The sequence below is a fragment of the Talaromyces proteolyticus genome (assembly GCF_021365285.1).
Source record: "Talaromyces proteolyticus strain PMI_201 chromosome Unknown BGW36scaffold_8, whole genome shotgun sequence".
Classification (NCBI taxonomy): Eukaryota; Fungi; Ascomycota; class Eurotiomycetes; order Eurotiales; family Trichocomaceae; genus Talaromyces; species Talaromyces proteolyticus.
The window spans coordinates 41,490-58,122 of NW_025764284.1; the positions used below are offsets into that span (position 1 = coordinate 41,490).

At 45.6% G+C, this 16,633-nt stretch overlaps 7 protein-coding genes across 7 annotated transcripts; 4 read left to right on the forward strand and 3 right to left on the reverse strand.

Moving 5' to 3' along the window:
- Window positions 1-30: 30 nt before the first annotated feature.
- BGW36DRAFT_192031 (uncharacterized protein) lies at window positions 31-424 on the reverse strand. The gene has a single exon (XM_046209801.1). It carries the CDS (start codon window positions 299-301, stop codon window positions 83-85), a length of 219 nt encoding a protein of 72 aa, XP_046070008.1. The 5' UTR covers window positions 302-424; the 3' UTR covers window positions 31-82.
- A 122-nt stretch (window positions 425-546) lies between these two features.
- On the reverse strand, window positions 547-2,757 carry BGW36DRAFT_299262 (uncharacterized protein; the record flags this gene model as incomplete). Its single annotated transcript, XM_046211515.1, has 3 exons — window positions 547-2,456; window positions 2,510-2,578; window positions 2,643-2,757. The coding sequence occupies 3 exons, from the start codon at window positions 2,755-2,757 to the stop codon at window positions 547-549; spliced, it is 2,094 nt and encodes a 697-aa protein (XP_046070009.1).
- Window positions 2,758-6,072: 3,315 nt separating this feature from the next.
- On the forward strand, window positions 6,073-6,390 carry BGW36DRAFT_258444 (uncharacterized protein; the record flags this gene model as incomplete). Its single annotated transcript, XM_046210044.1, has 1 exon — window positions 6,073-6,390. A coding segment is annotated over one exon (318 nt), but the record flags the coding sequence as incomplete, so codon positions are not given.
- Window positions 6,391-6,476: 86 nt separating this feature from the next.
- BGW36DRAFT_260610 (uncharacterized protein) lies at window positions 6,477-6,989 on the forward strand (the record flags this gene model as incomplete). The annotated part of the gene is made up of 1 exon (XM_046210067.1): window positions 6,477-6,989. A coding segment is annotated over one exon (513 nt), but the record flags the coding sequence as incomplete, so codon positions are not given.
- Window positions 6,990-8,141: 1,152 nt separating this feature from the next.
- On the forward strand, window positions 8,142-8,882 carry BGW36DRAFT_462567 (uncharacterized protein). Its single transcript, XM_046222176.1, has 2 exons — window positions 8,142-8,426; window positions 8,482-8,882. The coding sequence occupies exons 1-2, from the start codon at window positions 8,210-8,212 to the stop codon at window positions 8,739-8,741; spliced, it is 477 nt and encodes a 158-aa protein (XP_046070012.1). The 5' UTR covers window positions 8,142-8,209; the 3' UTR covers window positions 8,742-8,882.
- Window positions 8,883-10,129: 1,247 nt separating this feature from the next.
- On the forward strand, window positions 10,130-12,142 carry BGW36DRAFT_360597 (uncharacterized protein; the record flags this gene model as incomplete). Its single annotated transcript, XM_046214191.1, has 1 exon — window positions 10,130-12,142. One exon carries the CDS (start codon window positions 10,130-10,132, stop codon window positions 12,140-12,142), a length of 2,013 nt encoding a protein of 670 aa, XP_046070013.1.
- A 1,810-nt stretch (window positions 12,143-13,952) lies between these two features.
- Window positions 13,953-16,316, reverse strand: BGW36DRAFT_299998 (uncharacterized protein; the record flags this gene model as incomplete). Its single annotated transcript, XM_046211586.1, has 9 exons — window positions 13,953-14,360; window positions 14,438-14,651; window positions 14,712-14,854; window positions 14,916-15,018; window positions 15,081-15,342; window positions 15,399-15,471; window positions 15,527-15,571; window positions 15,627-16,150; window positions 16,214-16,316. 9 exons carry the CDS (start codon window positions 16,314-16,316, stop codon window positions 13,953-13,955), a joined length of 1,875 nt encoding a protein of 624 aa, XP_046070014.1.
- Between the last annotated feature and the right edge of the window lie 317 nt (window positions 16,317-16,633).

The following is a 16,633-nucleotide window of genomic DNA, read 5'->3' on the forward strand; positions in this document are numbered from 1 at the left end:
GCCAAGGGAGTGTGTATTGTTAGATTATGATGAACGTGATTCTTCAGTCTCATTGAATTCTGATTAGTTAGAAGGTAACTAACTACTGCTCTAGAGCATAGATCTGATCAAAGATCCAGGATGATAATAGTATAGTATAGTACAGGATGAGAAGCGAACCGACATTGATATGTATTGTAGTATGTGAAGTGAATAGATGGATGACCAAGGCTGGTACAAGAAAGAAATCGTGGGAAAAAGCGAGGGGACTAGAAGTTAACATTATCAGTTTCATGGTATGGTTAAACACGACCAAAAACATATATGGAGTATAGATGTAGAAAATATGTGAATGATGATGGATGATATCAAGCTCAGAAAGTAACGAGTGTCCGGCTCAGAAGGGGTATAGGAGCAAGACCAAGGCTGAAGTAGAATAGAATGTGAATAGAAATAAAAGTAAAGAGGTATCGACAAGAAGCAATGGCTGAAAGATGTAAGATGGAAAGTAGATGAATGGGAAATCGAGCGAGCGTGGTATGCATGCATGTAGCGTCAACTTGATGATCACATCATCATCAATTTCGTTGTTCTCCGTTCAGGGAATCGTCGAGCTCCGCCAGGTGATCCCCCAGCTGGCCCCCCCGGCGATAATCCTCCCTGGCTTGGCGGAGGCATGGGAGGAGACCGGCCCATGCCTCGGGGTCCCGGCGGACCTCGTGGCATCATCGGGGGAGCACCTCGGCCGCGATAGCCCGGCGGCGGCGGTCCTCTAAATCCTGCAGGTGGAGGCCGATTACCTGGTGGATAGCCCGGGGGCCCAGCGAGCGGCGACGAAGGCATTGTTGGCCTTTTTCTACCGGGGCCACCAGGTGGCATTGGCGGCATCGGGGGCTGGGAGACTGCAGCGGCCCGTCGCGCGTCTCGCTCACAGTACACCGAGCCATTCCACTCGAAGTAATCGCCGCGGAGCACGACGCGACATGTGCGGCAGGTCAAGCAGTCTGGGTGGAATTTCTGGTGGTTGCTACCAGGACCCTGGCTTTCTAGATATTGGCCTTCGATTCCTTGACGACAGGTGCCGCAGGTCGAGCCATTTAGTTCGTGGTAATGCTGGGCGCAATATGGGTGATCATCAAGCACGTAGAAATCAGCAGTCTGAAAAGGTGATCGACACGTAAAGCAGACAAAACAGGCTTTGTGATATCGTCCTGTTAGACGGCCATCGGCTGATGAGACCGATTTCCCTGTTATTCCCTGTCCGCAACCCCGACAACGGCGCTTTTGGCCTCCAGCGGTAGGTGGACGCGAGATTCGCTCACCGATGAGTTCTTGCGACGTCTTTTCCCGGAGCGGAGTGCTGGCTTTTGGCGACGGCGGTTCTTCCTGCAAGGGCTCGAGATCCGGTTTATTATCTATTGCCGGTGGTTTAGTATCACGGGTCTGGTCTAATTCCAGATCGTGTAACATTGAATCAATCTCGCTCAAATCTGCCGGTTTCCGTTCAATATCTGATGGAGGGCTAGATAACGAGCTACCACTCCCTATGTCCGAATGCGATGATTCTGTCGATGAAGTCGACGCCACAGTATTATGATAAGCACTGTTATCTAGTCCTAGGCCCCTAACATATTCTGACCCGTTTGCGCCTGCTTTATTGTTTCCTGAAAGCCCTTGACGTGCTGGATTTTCAATCTGTCTGGGCAAAGGCGGTCGCCCTGGCACCGTTGGGGATGGCTGCGACGGCCACCTTGTCAACGGGTTGTGGTCAACATCAAGGTTGTCTTCTCCACTCATCACCGGCATGGTTTGCGATCGTATTAGTGTGGTTGCTTCTGGTGAATCTGCCCTGCCGTGTTCCATGCTTTGCGGCTCATCGGTTAAGCCAAAGTCAAACCCACTATATCCCGCCTTTCTCTCTATCGGCGGGCTGCTAGATATTGTTGAGTCGGCGACGCTTAGTGATGAATTCGGTCTAAAAGTAGTTAATGGCCCCGTAGGCACTGGCGGCACCTCGTCCATGAAATTTCTCGGGCTGCGTGCGCCGCTTAAAGACGGTCTTCGAGGAGATTTAGAGGCATATGTCGAGGATGAGTCGCGATAGCGCCTGCTTGACACCGATGTTCTATATGTGCTTCTGCTTTCGATTGATGGCGATCGACTGTGCGAGCTATCGGAGACATCCGTCACCGCCGAGTCGCTGTTTATTGTCGGCACCTGCGAGAGCACAGCTGAGCGTAACGGTGAGGGAGCCACTGTTGGACTCAATGCGGCACGGATAGTGGAGGCTGGATGAGGACTGATAGTAACATGGTCGTTGACATATAAATTACCGTCATCGCTTGCGGAATCAGGAGATAAAGGTACAGGTGACAGCGGAGAAGGCTGGCTGCGTAGAGGAGAGAAGCGTGGTGTGACTGGGTGACTACCCAGGCTGCTCGACGGACTGCCATAGTCCGGTGTTAAGAAAGGTCGATCTAAAATTTGGTCAATAACATCTTCCTTCCTCGGGTTCGGTTTGTAGACGTACTCGCAACGGCAGGATCTATTGGGGGAGGTCCTGGTTTTTTGAATCCATTAGAGGGAGCGGGGCGCGGCTCTGCTGTATTCGTGGTGTCGCGTCAGCAAGTACTTGTACAAAAGGTTAAAACAAAGGCGCATACGTTCTTGGGTGGGGTGGCAATCATGCTCGCCCATCGCAGAGATCTCCACGTTTTTGCCACAGTTGGAGCATTTAATTGTAGGCAGTATGCCAGCGAAATCCATTTCGTTCGCCATGGCGGCGTCTTCCACGCCGATACCCCTGAGAACAACAACACACCATCAATTATTAACAACAATCAAGTATGCGTCTGCGCATGCGGTAGATGTCTGTCGGACAGATTTCAGTCGATGGAGTTAGTTCCAATAGTCGCTTGCCATCCGACAGCAAGATAGAGGAAGAACGAAGTCGAATAGCTGCGAGTATCTGTCAGGAAGCGTTGCGGGCCGCGGACGCTTCGTCGTCGTCGTAATAATGTAGGCGATGGTCATCGCCCCAAGGCGGGTTCTTAGTCTGCGACGATCACTGCGATGGGGTCCGTCTAGACGCGAGTTGGATCAGTAAGAGTCAGATGTATGATGATGAGTATGGTTTCTGGGCAGGAAAGCGTGGCAGAGTGGAATCTGATACACACCTTGATCGCTTTGCGCAGCGAGTCGATACTCGAGGCTGGTGTGACAAAGGACGCTCCGAGTCAAACAAGGAACGACCACAGTCGCAGGTGAGTAACAGCCAAGACAGCGCGACGGCTCGCGCACCTGCTTTGTTGCACGGAATATTATTAGAATTAAGACTATGGAGGAACAATAATAACGATCATAACAAAACAGCAAAACAGCAAAACAGAGGAACCGCAGGCAAGGAAGGCAAGGACAAAGATCTGGCCGCCAGTCTGTGGCCAGTCCCTTTCCTGTTGATGTTGACAGAGGCAGCCCCTGAAACGAACGCTAAGCGGCCAACGAGATGTCGCGCAGGGCGGCTAGTGCTGGTAGTGCCTGGTAGCCTGGACGGAACAGTCTTAGTTGGGTCCTCGCAGCACTAGCGGATGCTCCCCACCCCCCTGAGCAAGGAGAGTTCTGCTGATCAGGATAGAACAGATGGATCATGATGCGAGTCTGCGCTGCAGGATGGCAGTCCGAGATTGCCATCTGCACGAGCGCCGCCGCTCCGTACACATCGTCGAGCCTCCATGTGTTGTGCTGCCCTGCATCTGCACTGAGCAATCCGCTCTCGGTACGCCCGGAATAGCTACAAGGACGCGCAGACTAGCACGGAAGGGTCGTAGTGTGCTGTGGTGGGCTATGCGCATCGCTGCCGTGTGGAGGAGCGAGAAATGACGATGGACTGGGCGGTCAAATCGCAGTGGTTACATCGATCGAGGACGGGCCAGCTCTTGATTATCCTTATTTCGCGATCGTCTCCTGTGAGGTCCCTGTGTAACGTGTTGTCAGTAGTCAACCGATACGAGTGGGAGCATAAACACAACGTGCGACACGGTCGTGTCGAATTGAGCAGTCACAGCTGAAGCAGTACTGCTATACGTCACTATCGCTATTGATGTCAGTTTCGGACTTGCGACAAAAAGTCAAAACAAGGACAAAACAAGCCTTGCCAGGGGTTGGTCACGTGTGCCCGCTTCGCCCTAGCCCTGTGCGGTTAGCCCTCTCGCTTTCCAAATTGGGCACTACATTCCAATTTGGGTGTTGGTACAACTGCTCCGATCCTGCATATTGCATATACCGTTGGTTGCAATGCTTAGGTGTAGCATGAACCACGAGTAGTCCAATGCCCTTCTAAAATCTTAGAATTAAGGTTCAATGCGACCGGGGTGCCCCAAGTAGTAAGGGCAGATCTGCGGCGTAAACAGAGACTGGCAGAGAAGTGATTTACTCAACATCATCATGATTGGTGAAAGCTTTATATCTTTCAGTCCTATATTCGGTCGAAACGTTTTTCAACACACTATCTTGATTGAACAGGAATTTATTTGTTCAAAAAATCAATTATGAATAATGACGATGTAGTAGTAAACTGTTCCCATATTGAGCTGCAAGCGTGAGCTAACTTCAATTCAATCTTGCCGACTTCAAAAATGGACTGACGTCGGTGTAACCGGAGTTGAACATTGGCTAGTGGTATTACTGCCCTGACCATCGATCGGCTACCGGCCATTATCGGCGATCGGTTTACAGCATGGCAATCTATCGTGCCGACACTCAGCAATGGCCCACGGGTGCCTGAGGATGAAGTTGATGATATTAAAAACCTTCTTAGAGTCTCCGAGTTTAAGAAGATTCAAAAAGGCCAACGCGATATGTAATCATTGTACGGGACCTGATTCCCGGTTTATCTTAATGGAAATCTTCTTTCATCCTACCTCGAAGACGCCAGCTATACCGTTGGGAATATTACAATCCATTTCAATAACGCTACTCTCAGAAACACTAATATATTATCCTCATTCTTCAGGACAACCCAGGACGCGATGAAGCTGGCGACGCAAGGTCCCTGACATCTTAAACGCAACAGTAATTGGTGATAATGAATAAAAAATCAACTAGAAAGTAGCTAGAAATGCTAGTTTCAATCCTAATTTAACTTTGAAATCTGTTCGTGGCACATACAACGAAGGCGGACTCTAGATTGGTTTTGATCACGCTTCGACGACACCGACTGACTAGCTGGCTCTCCATCAACGGGGATATCTGAGGCAAGTGTCTTCCTGGACGTCCCGGATGGACACGACATGTCCGTGGCGTTTACCATTACCAACCCAAAGTCAACCAAGTGTCGTGCTCTGCTTTTTTTCAATAGATATCAATATGGACGATACTTTCCGTATGTTACAAATGTAATCACACTCCATTCCACCGGGGGTTCTGGATTATAATGGCTATAATTTATTGGTTTATCGCTCTGGGCAAAAGATGAACATGGAGCTAGTGTCGATGTGGACAGGGAAATCAACAGGTCGACGTGGTCGACCTTGAATTCGAAACCGGATGACGAATATCTTCGACTAGGCTGGACTGCGAACCGCAGTGAGTATGCCTGAATGATGATATTAGTTGAAAGGGTCAAAACGTTATCAAGCGAATCTGGCTTTGTTTCCGGACGCATCAAAGTCCACCGATACAAATATTCTCTCTAGGTGAATGAAAAACAACCTTGAAACCAATTTAAACGTTTTGTTTGCAATTACCCCGACGTAATGCATTGTAAAAATTAAAGAGATTGCGGATAAAGAATATAAAGCGAAAGAGTGTATAACAAAGGCTTTAAGCTGTACCTTGTTGTTTATCAATGAACTATTCATGCCAAAGTAACGCGTTGAGCTTAGTCCATAAAGCTTCTGAGGTATATATTCACTCTTAATATCAAGCTGTATTCAAAGATTTTAGACGGATTTACATCTAAATATCGTTATACAACATCTGTAGTAGTCTATTGGCCGTTTGCCTCGATTTAATCGGATACCCTATTCATCTGCCTGTTTGCCTATTTGCCCGAAGCAATCAACTAATATCTAGTTTTACTCCCAACACGGCAAAATGAGTAGAGCACAATCAAAATATTCTTGCAAACAAAAGCGATCCTCGCCCAAACCACCTCTTCATGTTCATAAAAAGCAGAAAACTGGCCATCAAGAGGGTTCCTCTCTTCTGGTCGACTTTTGGAATAATTTATCCAAAATCTGGCTAACTGACGGAGCATTACAAGAACTTGATCAAAGAAGCACCTTAGAAGACCTTGAAAGACCTATCGTTTTTCGAAATCCTTTTCTGTTAAGGCCTGTGACACGCACTATATTCAGTGATATTCAAAATCTTGCTAAAGAAGGTGGTCCGGATTTATCTGATCTTAGGGGTGTAAGTATTTCCCCGACATCTCTGAGAAGAAACCCAAGTGTAATTGGAAGTAGTATCCCGACCCAACTATGTCTCCTCGTCAGTCGAGCCAAGGCAGGAAACGAAAACGGAGCACTTCGACAAACCGAGGAGACTCACAGTCCGTCAAATCCTCAACTTCGAAAAATATCGGTCCATATCATCGGACTTTCCCACAACATCTGATTGATCACGGAATATACCCACATTTGTATAAGTTTTTGGATGGAAGCATCGCTTCAAAGCCTAGTAACTGGAATGAGATAGTATCCAAACTCTCCAGATGGCGGGGGTCGCTTTCATCCTCTACTTCCAAAGAGGATAATTTTGAAGAGTTTCTGCGAGCAGACGTAGACGCGCCCAAGGAAATGCAAGTTGCAGAGACAGTAATCCCGTTCATTGAAGGCAAAGTCCCGGATAATAAATGTGTCTGTGGTGCTCTCCCTTTCTATAATCTTGACCCTCTCACAGATGGAACACTAGTTTCGGGTAATCCTGATCGCTACTACGGGTCGCGACCTGAGGCGCTCAATCGCCAAATTCGACTTGAACTTGATGCCACCAGAAAAGATCTACCGCTTCAGGCACACCCAAGTACTATATGACTTTGATAAATAGTTGGGCTATGACTGGTAATATCAAGGCGTTTAGGGAAGGGGCTACTTGGTTTCGGAATGGCCTAGACTGGGCAGCTTAGCAGCGAGAGGATGCAATTAAGCGAGCGAATGAGCACGAACAGGATCGTATGGAATCGAGTTCCTCTAACGATGGCCGTGCTGGAGATGTTGAGACATAATGGAGGATTTTATTTCATGTAATATTGAATAGGAGTAGACAACCCGATGAATAAAATCTTTTGGCAGAAGGTTAAATAAGATCGATCAGGCTCTGTCTCAATAATATCAGTAAAAAAGTATAGAAATAGAAAAAGCATTTAAGGCCCCTTCTACCTGTTCTCCAGCTACCGAATGATAATATTACCTTATCTAATGTATTCGTATAAATACAGTGGGTAGATATTAATATTGATATCACACCAAGATTGATGCTTACGACGCCTATGCTAATTTGGCACTATGCCTAAATAACGCGTAATATAGCTGAGATACTTATAATATAACTACTATAGCGAGAGGGTTTTCAGTTTTTGGCTTAGCCTGGTTTATTATTGTTGGCGCTGAGGCGCACCTTTTTAGTGCCATTGCAATATTTAATGTCTACCCACTGTATGAGCATATTGAACCTGAATAAAAAACTGCTCACCAGTACCAAAAACAATACCGAGCAGCCTTGTGCCTTGGTGTCAATCTGCATTGCTGCCTAATGCAAACAGGGATTTGAATAAACACTTAATTAATAATTTATAAGTATTATCTTGGGTAAAATAATACGAATTCGGTTATGTATGCCCACCACACGGCACTTAGAATATCGTCTTATTTGAATATTTCATCAACGTCGACAAAAATGAGAAACAATGAAGAACTTAAAAATGCTTAATGAAACCAACTCATCAATGCATGAATGCCCAATGCTGCTGTGCTCAGCCTTGTAAACGGTTAAGAACATTATTGATTAAGCCGGGAAATATTAACATCAGCCATTCACGTGCACAATTTCTCCGATGAGGCAGGGTATTAATGCCATATCGTAATAAGCAGGCTTTCAAATTTCCGACTATTTCTTTAAAGCTCGTAGTACCCCACTAGAAAGGCTTGCAGGCAATACTTCTTAAATATCTCCCTCACCTTAAAGCTTTCTTCTTGTTGGAGCTATCAATATAGCGATCAATACAGTGAAGATGGAAGGCAAAATACACCTTTGCGAGGAAATCACTGGCCACTCCATTATTAGTGGCAAGCTCAGTTTTGCTGAAGCATTGAACATGACAGGCGAGATGGTTCGCTTCGAGCAAAAACTGATACAGTTGCCTAAGAACGATCGCTTGGCTGTGTATGGTGATACCGTGGCACAAGAACATTTATGTAGACAATGGCTAGGAACGCATTTGACAAAAGGTAATATCGCCAGCCCATTTTTTATGAGATGTTTCTTTACTGATGAGATCCATAGGGCAGTGGACGAACATTCGGAACGAAATTCTGACAAATGAGAATCTCACTCGTGTTGGATTCCAGAATGGTTTAGACCGTTGTCTGACATTAAACCGTGGATTAAGCACAGTATCGCCAAGGATGATGGCAACAGCTGTCGAGGCAATATTAGGCGCTGTTCATCGAGACGGCGGAGACACGGCTCTTGCTACGGTCATGGATAGGCTTGGTCTTAGGTCTGATTTATTGACGTCAAACATTCAGGATCCCCCACATTAATAATTTTCCTTTCCAAGGGGACATCGATTATTACCTTCAGAATAATCTTAGTTCTTACTATGCTGGGTTTGGCTTGGTATTGAATTCTAGTCCGACGCAATACTAATAAGCTACCAGGATAGCACATTAATTGAATCTCTTGGTGCGATCGAGCTTCATTTGATGTCCCTAGAGTGCTTAATTCTGTGTATTTAGGAAGTGAAAAGGGTATTATAACCGGCTAGCCATCATATCCTCTTAATCCACTACAGTTGTCCTTAGGATGATGGCCGAGTAGAGAAATATAAAAATGTTATATAAAAATCCTAATTGCTTGTCGAGGGCTCGAGTTGATGAGAGGTGATACCTCCCTATCGATTTACAACTATCACACACTCTTAACTCAAAATATATTATAAAACACGATTAATTTGTTGTCTATCTGAGTGGGCAGCTAGTTTGCATTTATCAAATGTTTGAATCTTTCAACAATGTTTAATATAGTAACCCTTTCTGTAGCGTCAGATACTATGCTTGGGGAAAAGCGCTGGACAATCAATTATAGATAATATATACATGTATATTATTATTACATTCAAGTTCAACGACCTTACCCAGCTTTAAGCTATGAAGATCTCATTTCAGTGGGCGCTAGGGGGGCTAATAGGGGCCCATGTCCCTCATCCCCCCACTACCTACCCCGAATTCACGTCTAAAATTTAACTGCGCAAATGATTCCCCAAACCCAAGCCGCTTATATACGTAGGGTGATTCCGGGGCCTTATATTAGTTTGAACAGCTATTTAGTAATGGGCAGTCCAAGAATATGTGTGCTTATGGAAACATATGCCATTTGATCTGTTGATGTAATTATTGGTGGGTTTATAATTACCTGTGTTGCTTGCTTTTTGAGGGAGTATGTCACTGAATACAGTAGATTGGTTGCGCAACTGATAATCGCAATGGACGCCAATTTTATCTAGTCTTAGCCATATGGTTTTACTATCTTTCAAATCGGATTTGCAGTAAGATCTGTGCACGGGCGAATTGCTTTTTCTTGGCTTCCTGTGCAGCAATTAAAAATGGTTGGGAGTGTAAAGTGCAATTTAGGCCGATCGCTTAAGATGGACTATCCGCAACCAAGCTTGGACGAGAAAAGGAGGCGCTAAAGCAAGTAACTTCGAAAATACGAACTTTTGAAGCATTAAAGCGACACGACAGTTGGTGGCCACAAAGGATGGAACTTTCATCGAGGTAAATATTTAACTGGAGCCATGCGGCGCATCACCACCTTTCTCTTTCGACCAGCTGTAGTTTGATATGTAGAGATCGAAATGCTACGATGCTAAGAGCTGGAGAAGATTTCTTTTGTCAGAGCCAACATTGTGAACTCTCAAAATACCTATGAAATGGCTGGGCTATCTCATATGCAACAACCCCTTGAAGCCGCAAATCATATGAGATATGAGCTCAGGCAGATCAAGCAAACATCCCCCCCTGAGACCGCCTTCATCCAGGATCCCAGAGGTATAGAGGATGCGGGGAACAATATCGAGTTAACCCCATTCAATGCAGGACAAGAATATGATCCACTTATTGATCATACGGAATACGATCTCCCTCCTTTGAATCACAAGCCCTTCTTCCTTCAACCCTGGGTCCTTCTATGTGCGGTACTCATCAATGTGGGTTGGACTATCTGGCTGGCTATAGCATACAGCAGACCGGTATGGCAAGGCCCAGAGTTTATTTTGGGCGGACTCTTTTCAGGTTACGTTGCAACGGCTACGAAATTTGTCCTGTCTCAACAAGTCCGTATGATTGGTAAAATCATGCCATATCGGAATATGCGCTATGCTAATTGCTGCAATGTGAAAGAGACAATTGACTCCGATTACTGGCCGTACGAATGGCCGTTCGTTAGATTCCGCGCACTTCGAAATGGAGATCACTTCTTCCAACTTGTGGATATTGTTGCATTTGTTTTTACGAGCGCAATTATAGAGTTTGAAAGTAACATCTTGGGCAATATATACGATACAACGACGGATTATTCTACATTTATTGGCTATGGCCCAAATCGTGGAGTCATTCTTATTTCTATTATATGCCATGTCGGATTTATTCTCACCTCTGTTGGCATTTTAGCCTGGCTTCAATTCAACGAAACCGGGCTTCGTGAGGATCCAGGGTGCTTGGCTTTGTATCTCACAATGTTCAGTAAGGAGGATATTCAGAAGGACTTTCAGGGCATTGAGGATGAGGACCGCAGATGGGTTGTACGAAAGAGACTGACTCAGAATGAGTATCGGATTGGTTACTGGAGAAAAGGCCAAAATGCAGTATACGGAATTAGAAGAAAGATTCATGAAGGTTCCTTTGGAGGCTCTGCTGAAGCCACTTTATCTCGCTCTGGTCGGCCTCGAAAGCACACTGAGTATCCTGAGTTTCGCTACGTTCCATGGTTCCTAAAACCCTTCTGGATAGTGGTGTGGGTTTCTATGCTGGCTGCTTCACTCGCTATATTGTCAACCCTGGTGATACGTGACAGCATCATTGACAACGGCTTCGACCCGCGCGTGTCTACTGCGATTACTCCATTCGTTGATATCTCTCCCGCGGCATTTCTTTGGAGCTTCTTCCCAGCATTCATGGCCGAGCTCTTTCTTTTGCTTCTGCAGAGCATCGACACATTCTATCGACTTGTTCAGCCATACGTGGATTTAAAACGGAAGACTGCCACAAAAGACTCCGTCATCAAATCTTTTCGGATAAACTACATTAACGATCTCCCGGTGGTAGTGAGTCTTCGAGCTCTGAAGAATGGCCATACCAAGGTTGCGCTTATTTCATTATTTGCACTCTTCGCTGAGCTAAGTCCAGGATTTGCTGCGAACATGTTCTATGTCCAAGGAGACTGGATGTGGGTCTGGACCAGATACTATTGGCCGGTACTTGTATATCTGTGCCTGTTGATTTTGTTCCTACTCTGGATAATTCCCACCCAGAAGAGAAACATGCCTCGCGACTTAGAGACGATTGCGGACCATATGGCCTTATTTTCGCAGAGCTCTCTTCTTGACGGCGGCAAGTTTCAGGTTGAAGAAGAGTTGCGAGAAAAGTCGCGAACCAAAACGAACTGGATATCATCTGCTTCAAAAGTACTTATATCGCCCCAGGCTTCTATTTCGCAGCTCAAGAAGAGGCTAATAGGGCCCTCAACTCTTGTGGAAGAAGTCGCTAAGAAAATTCGCTTAGGGTCGGTGGACAATCTACCGAGGTTTGGGATTTGGCAAGGGAACGGATCGTTCATTGTTGGAATTGATAGTGAAAGTCCTAGGATGATTTCACTGTTTGAAGATAATTACTATAAACCGGACTGGGAAGATATTATTAATTCTTACAGAGATCTGCTTTGTTGAGTGAAAGTTCTTTAGAGTCAATGGGACGCTTTCCATTTTCTCAGCTTTCAAGACAATCTGTGTCATCAAACAGGATCTCCGCGCCAGGGAATGCGGCTCGAATACTCTCAACCGCCGCCGCAACATGAGGTGGGAACACTTGAGAAGAGCCTTTATTGTCTGTGTTTGCGATCTTAGACAGGCGTCCTAGAATCACGATTGTCGAGTAAACACCTAGGGCCACCTGAAGCAAAGGAGTGTTATCCCCTGGGATTATTTCATTCCTGAGAAGGACCATGGTCCTCCCAGCTGCCTCACGAGCGAGAGCTCTTTGCTCGTCACAATAGGTGACTGAAGGGCCCGGTTGGTTGACGCCAGTCTGGACAGCAAACTCGAGTTCTTTTCGCAGAGTCCTTAAACAGTCAAGATTCACTTCTGACCAAAGGAGCTCCTTGGACCTCAATGCCTCGACCAAGTGCATGTTTCGTTGTTGACGGAACGGGGTTTCGATGTGCAGCCCGTTTCTGACTGAGGTAGCCGCACCACGAAGAGCAAAGATAGTATCTGATATAAAAAAGTTGTCCAATATCCATTTTTCTTGGAGAATATCAGTTCCCAGGTGTCTGTTTGGGCTCGCCTATTCTCCGTTGACGGATTTGACTCGGCGACATGACGGATGCGACCCCTCCGACCCCTCCCTCGACAATTCTTCTGAAATAAGGTAGGTGGAGTTCGTGCAGCGTGTCTTGCCTGAACTGTAGCCTAATGGTGCTCCTGCTGCAACCATCAATTGTCAGGGCATGAAGCTGCCTTCCTCACAATACAGCAAGTCAGGAACCAACATCCTACGTGGTCAGTCTGTCGGGCTAAAGTCCCAGCCTCCTTGACGTACAAAACTAAATAAAAGCGTCCTATGATACATCAAATTTTAAAATTAATACTTTTGCGGGCAGGGCTCAGTATTCAAGAACATGTTATCGAGATCGTGGAAGACTTCTGCAAGAAACTACTCACTCACCAGTGGACAATGTCGCATTGTCCCCATTATTGTTGCATCTGTACCATTGGTTGCCAACACTAGCGAACAAGGACAGAGAAATCATCGATGGGAACAATGCCACTAATCATACTAGCCACTCTGGTTCTCGGCAAGAATGATGTACCCCTCGAATTTGACCAATACTGCTCAACGCACAATCTCAGTCTCAAGTGGCGGATAGGCCTGCACAGTGTGCTTTAAGCTCTGTATGGGTCGGAAAATAACACCATACTATCGTCATTTGAGGACTATTAGTATCTCCTTGCAAATCTCAAAGAGGCTACGTCCCTCGTGTACCGGGACTATTGTTATAGGAGCCATTTTTTCATACCATCTGCTTACAACGAACCGTTGCAGATGGGAAGGCACACCTTCTGCAGCCGATGCACCAGATGATAGTTACATAATATCGACAGTTGCGGACTTGTTCTCCCAGCACTGCACTCGCAAGCACATGGGAGACCCAAGGATTACATACCTCTTCCTCTGAAGCGAATGACTTTTCTGTAGCTTTGGCTATGGCCTTCTAGTCAGATCGTCATAGTATAAACGGAGGCTTAAAATATATCAAGGTGTATGAAATAGAGGGGGATTTGTCTCTGTGGGTGGGAAGATGGTGCATTTAGAGAATTCTTACTGGTGGGTGTGTTTGGCAACCCTGTTTTGAGCTTGCCATTTGCTTCTGAGTCATTTTGGTACTTTGTTATGTTATTTATAGTTTGAAGTATCAATCAATAGAGTGAAAGGAGCAACGTAAAAATTGTAGGTCTCTAGACTGTATAGGTAGGTTTCCTATGCACGACTATTACCTATATTGTTGCGTTCTTCGTTCAGTCTTGCCGCCGGCTCCCACTTCACTCGGATCGGCTGATGATCTCTACTCCTGATGCGAGTCTCCTTATTCCATAGCTGGAATTTAAGGTCAGCAGGTCCAACCATCACTTTCACATCGAATGTGGCTCTCCAGTAGGCAGGCTTGAAATTGTACCAATGACGATTTTTAAGTTTTCGATCCGCAAACTCCGTGGCAATATCTAGACTGCACACTTGTTGTGCACCCCCTTGGTTCATACTCTGAGGAAGATTTGAGGGTGAGAGAGTTGACATAACAATATGGACTTTCCAAACTTCGTCGTTTTCATCACGTTGCATTTTAAGCTGGAACTCTTTCGTTATTCCTGTGTATGGAACTGGCTTTCCCTAAAAATTATATTACATCATAATAAAGCATTAGTATTGAATATGGAGAGCAAGCACAGATCTCGGAGAATGCATACCTGAATAACGAGCCAATCTATCTGGCGAATGGCGTACGTCTTGTTGTCATGGGTATCTAGTCTTAACGGTTCCCCGAGATGTTTTACAGGGTCATATATCTTGTCACAGATAATCCCATAACTCACGGGTGAACATCTCGATCCGAAGATAACTACTCCTCGCTGGAGTTGTTGTATCCGGTCCAGCACCAAACCGTGAACCACAACAAGTTGCCTGGAAAGAAGAATTTAATTAGCGTTCAGATTTACTTTTGAGAGGCGGCGGCGAACTGACGGCTCATCTGCCATGAGAACATCCATTCCCGTTTGATCGATGTGAGTATCAATAGATGTTACGGTTAAGCTACTATACCGATCAAGAAGACGTTTCCTCACATATGGAGAGCTACCGAACCCTCCAGAGAGAACAATGTATGACTATATGCCATGTCAGGTCCAATATCCTCAAAAGTAGAAACTAATTTCGAGTAATTCGTACGATTTTCTCATTTGGATATTTGGTGCGTGTTTGCTCAATTTGTGAATCAAGAAGTGCACACATTTCCTCAATCTTTGTATCAAAGCACCGTTTCAAAACATCCCTTTTCAAATCTCAGCCGGCATTATTCAACTTAACGTCGGGGACTAGTGAAAAGTCACTCACCATGAAATTTGCATTTGTCCATTCTGAATCTGCGCCGCGGGGAAGTCTACTCCAGGTCCCAGTGAGGGGACATCGAGTTTTAACCATGGCGTTGATGTGGCTTCGGTACCAAAGGAGCATTTAAGTCGTTGGAACCGTCCAGATATCATTTTCCACGCTGTAGCACTTGGAGACTTCGATAAGTGATTACTAATTTTCGACAGTCTTTCGCAAAGAAGCTGATGTATGGTTCTGTCAATGAAGACAGACCCGATGGGCCGTCCTAATCATCATTAATTCTCACGGTTGTAGCGGAAAAAGGAATAATTTACGTCTCACCCTCAACATTACCGAGTTGCTCGAGAACTGTTGGCTCACCGGTTAATGACATCAATTTGAGTACGTTCACATCCTTGCAAATTTTTCAGAGATCAGCGAAGACGAATCAAAAAGAATTTTTTGCTCACAGTTGTTCCTCCTCCAGCATCACAAACCAAAATAATATCGCCACTCTGCCAAATTTGTTTAGAGCGTGGCTTTTCTTAAAGAAGATCTGGCTAACAATACCTGATAATGTTGCTTACAAGCATAGACAGCCGCGGCTTCAGCTTCAGTTAACCCAATTGTAGCTTGATGATTGGGTGACTTCATCACTATTGCCTGCTCTATGAGAATTCTGGTCTCTTCAATCATTCGTACGTCCTTCCAGGTAGTCGGAACACTGAAAAGAATTTCGACCTTCTTTACTGGAAAGTCTGGGATTGTACTGGCTAGATGATTCATTACATGCTGATAAATGCATTGAACATAGTCTCGAAACCATTTCTGCGCCTCCATTCTGCTAGGACCACTGCCAGGAGTGCTATGCTCATCACGATAATGAGGTGCCAGATGGAGTTTGAAGAACTCGTGTATCATGGAAGACTGATCTTCTTGATCACAGAGGAATCCCCAGTTTTTCACCGTAGTCGAGTCGGCTTCATATTCAATGCATGTAGGCACCTTGTTCGCCAGCTCACCAGGCAATTTGCCAGGCCAGCGCTGAATTGTCTTCGGTGGTAACCACCCTGGCGCACACGAGTAGGCCACTCCTTTTGATCCCAAATCATGTCACAATGTTATAATTTAATATTCAAGCGGGGAACGCGCCTTACCGGTGTATGTCATGCCGAAATCGACACCGACAACAATATCTGGATGCCATTCATCCGGGTCTACTAATCGGGACCTGAAAGCAAATACTTCCTTATCACTCATTGTTTCTCGCTTGAAAATGAGGCAACTGTCATTACTAGTTGTACAAATTTCGCGTTTGGAAAAGTCACTGTTAAAGAGATTGCCCGGAGGAATGGCCCGGCTGTACAAACGTGGCCTGGCGCGCTAGTTATCTTCGACGAAGCTAATTATCGTAGTATTAAAAAAACAAATTATTGAGCCGGCGTCACAGGCACCCCTGCCTAGTTTAGCGCTGTGATGTGACATGGATTCACTGCATCCCGTTTCTTTTGGGATCGGTCTATGCGCCTTCAAAGGAAGTAGCTCTGTTTTCCCGAGAGTGGGTTTTTTCAGCCCCC

Bases quoted from the DNA above. Each gene is read 5' to 3' on its own strand.
- BGW36DRAFT_192031 (XM_046209801.1), bottom strand. From the start codon at position 301: ATGTTTTTGGTCGTGTTTAACCATACCATGAAACTGATAATGTTAACT.
- BGW36DRAFT_462567 (XM_046222176.1), top strand. From the start codon at position 8,210: ATGGAAGGCAAAATACACCTTTGCGAGGAAATCACTGGCCACTCCATT. The intron at 8,427-8,481 runs GTAATATCGCCA...TGAGATCCATAG, and splicing joins AGGAACGCATTTGACAAAAG to GGCAGTGGACGAACATTCGG.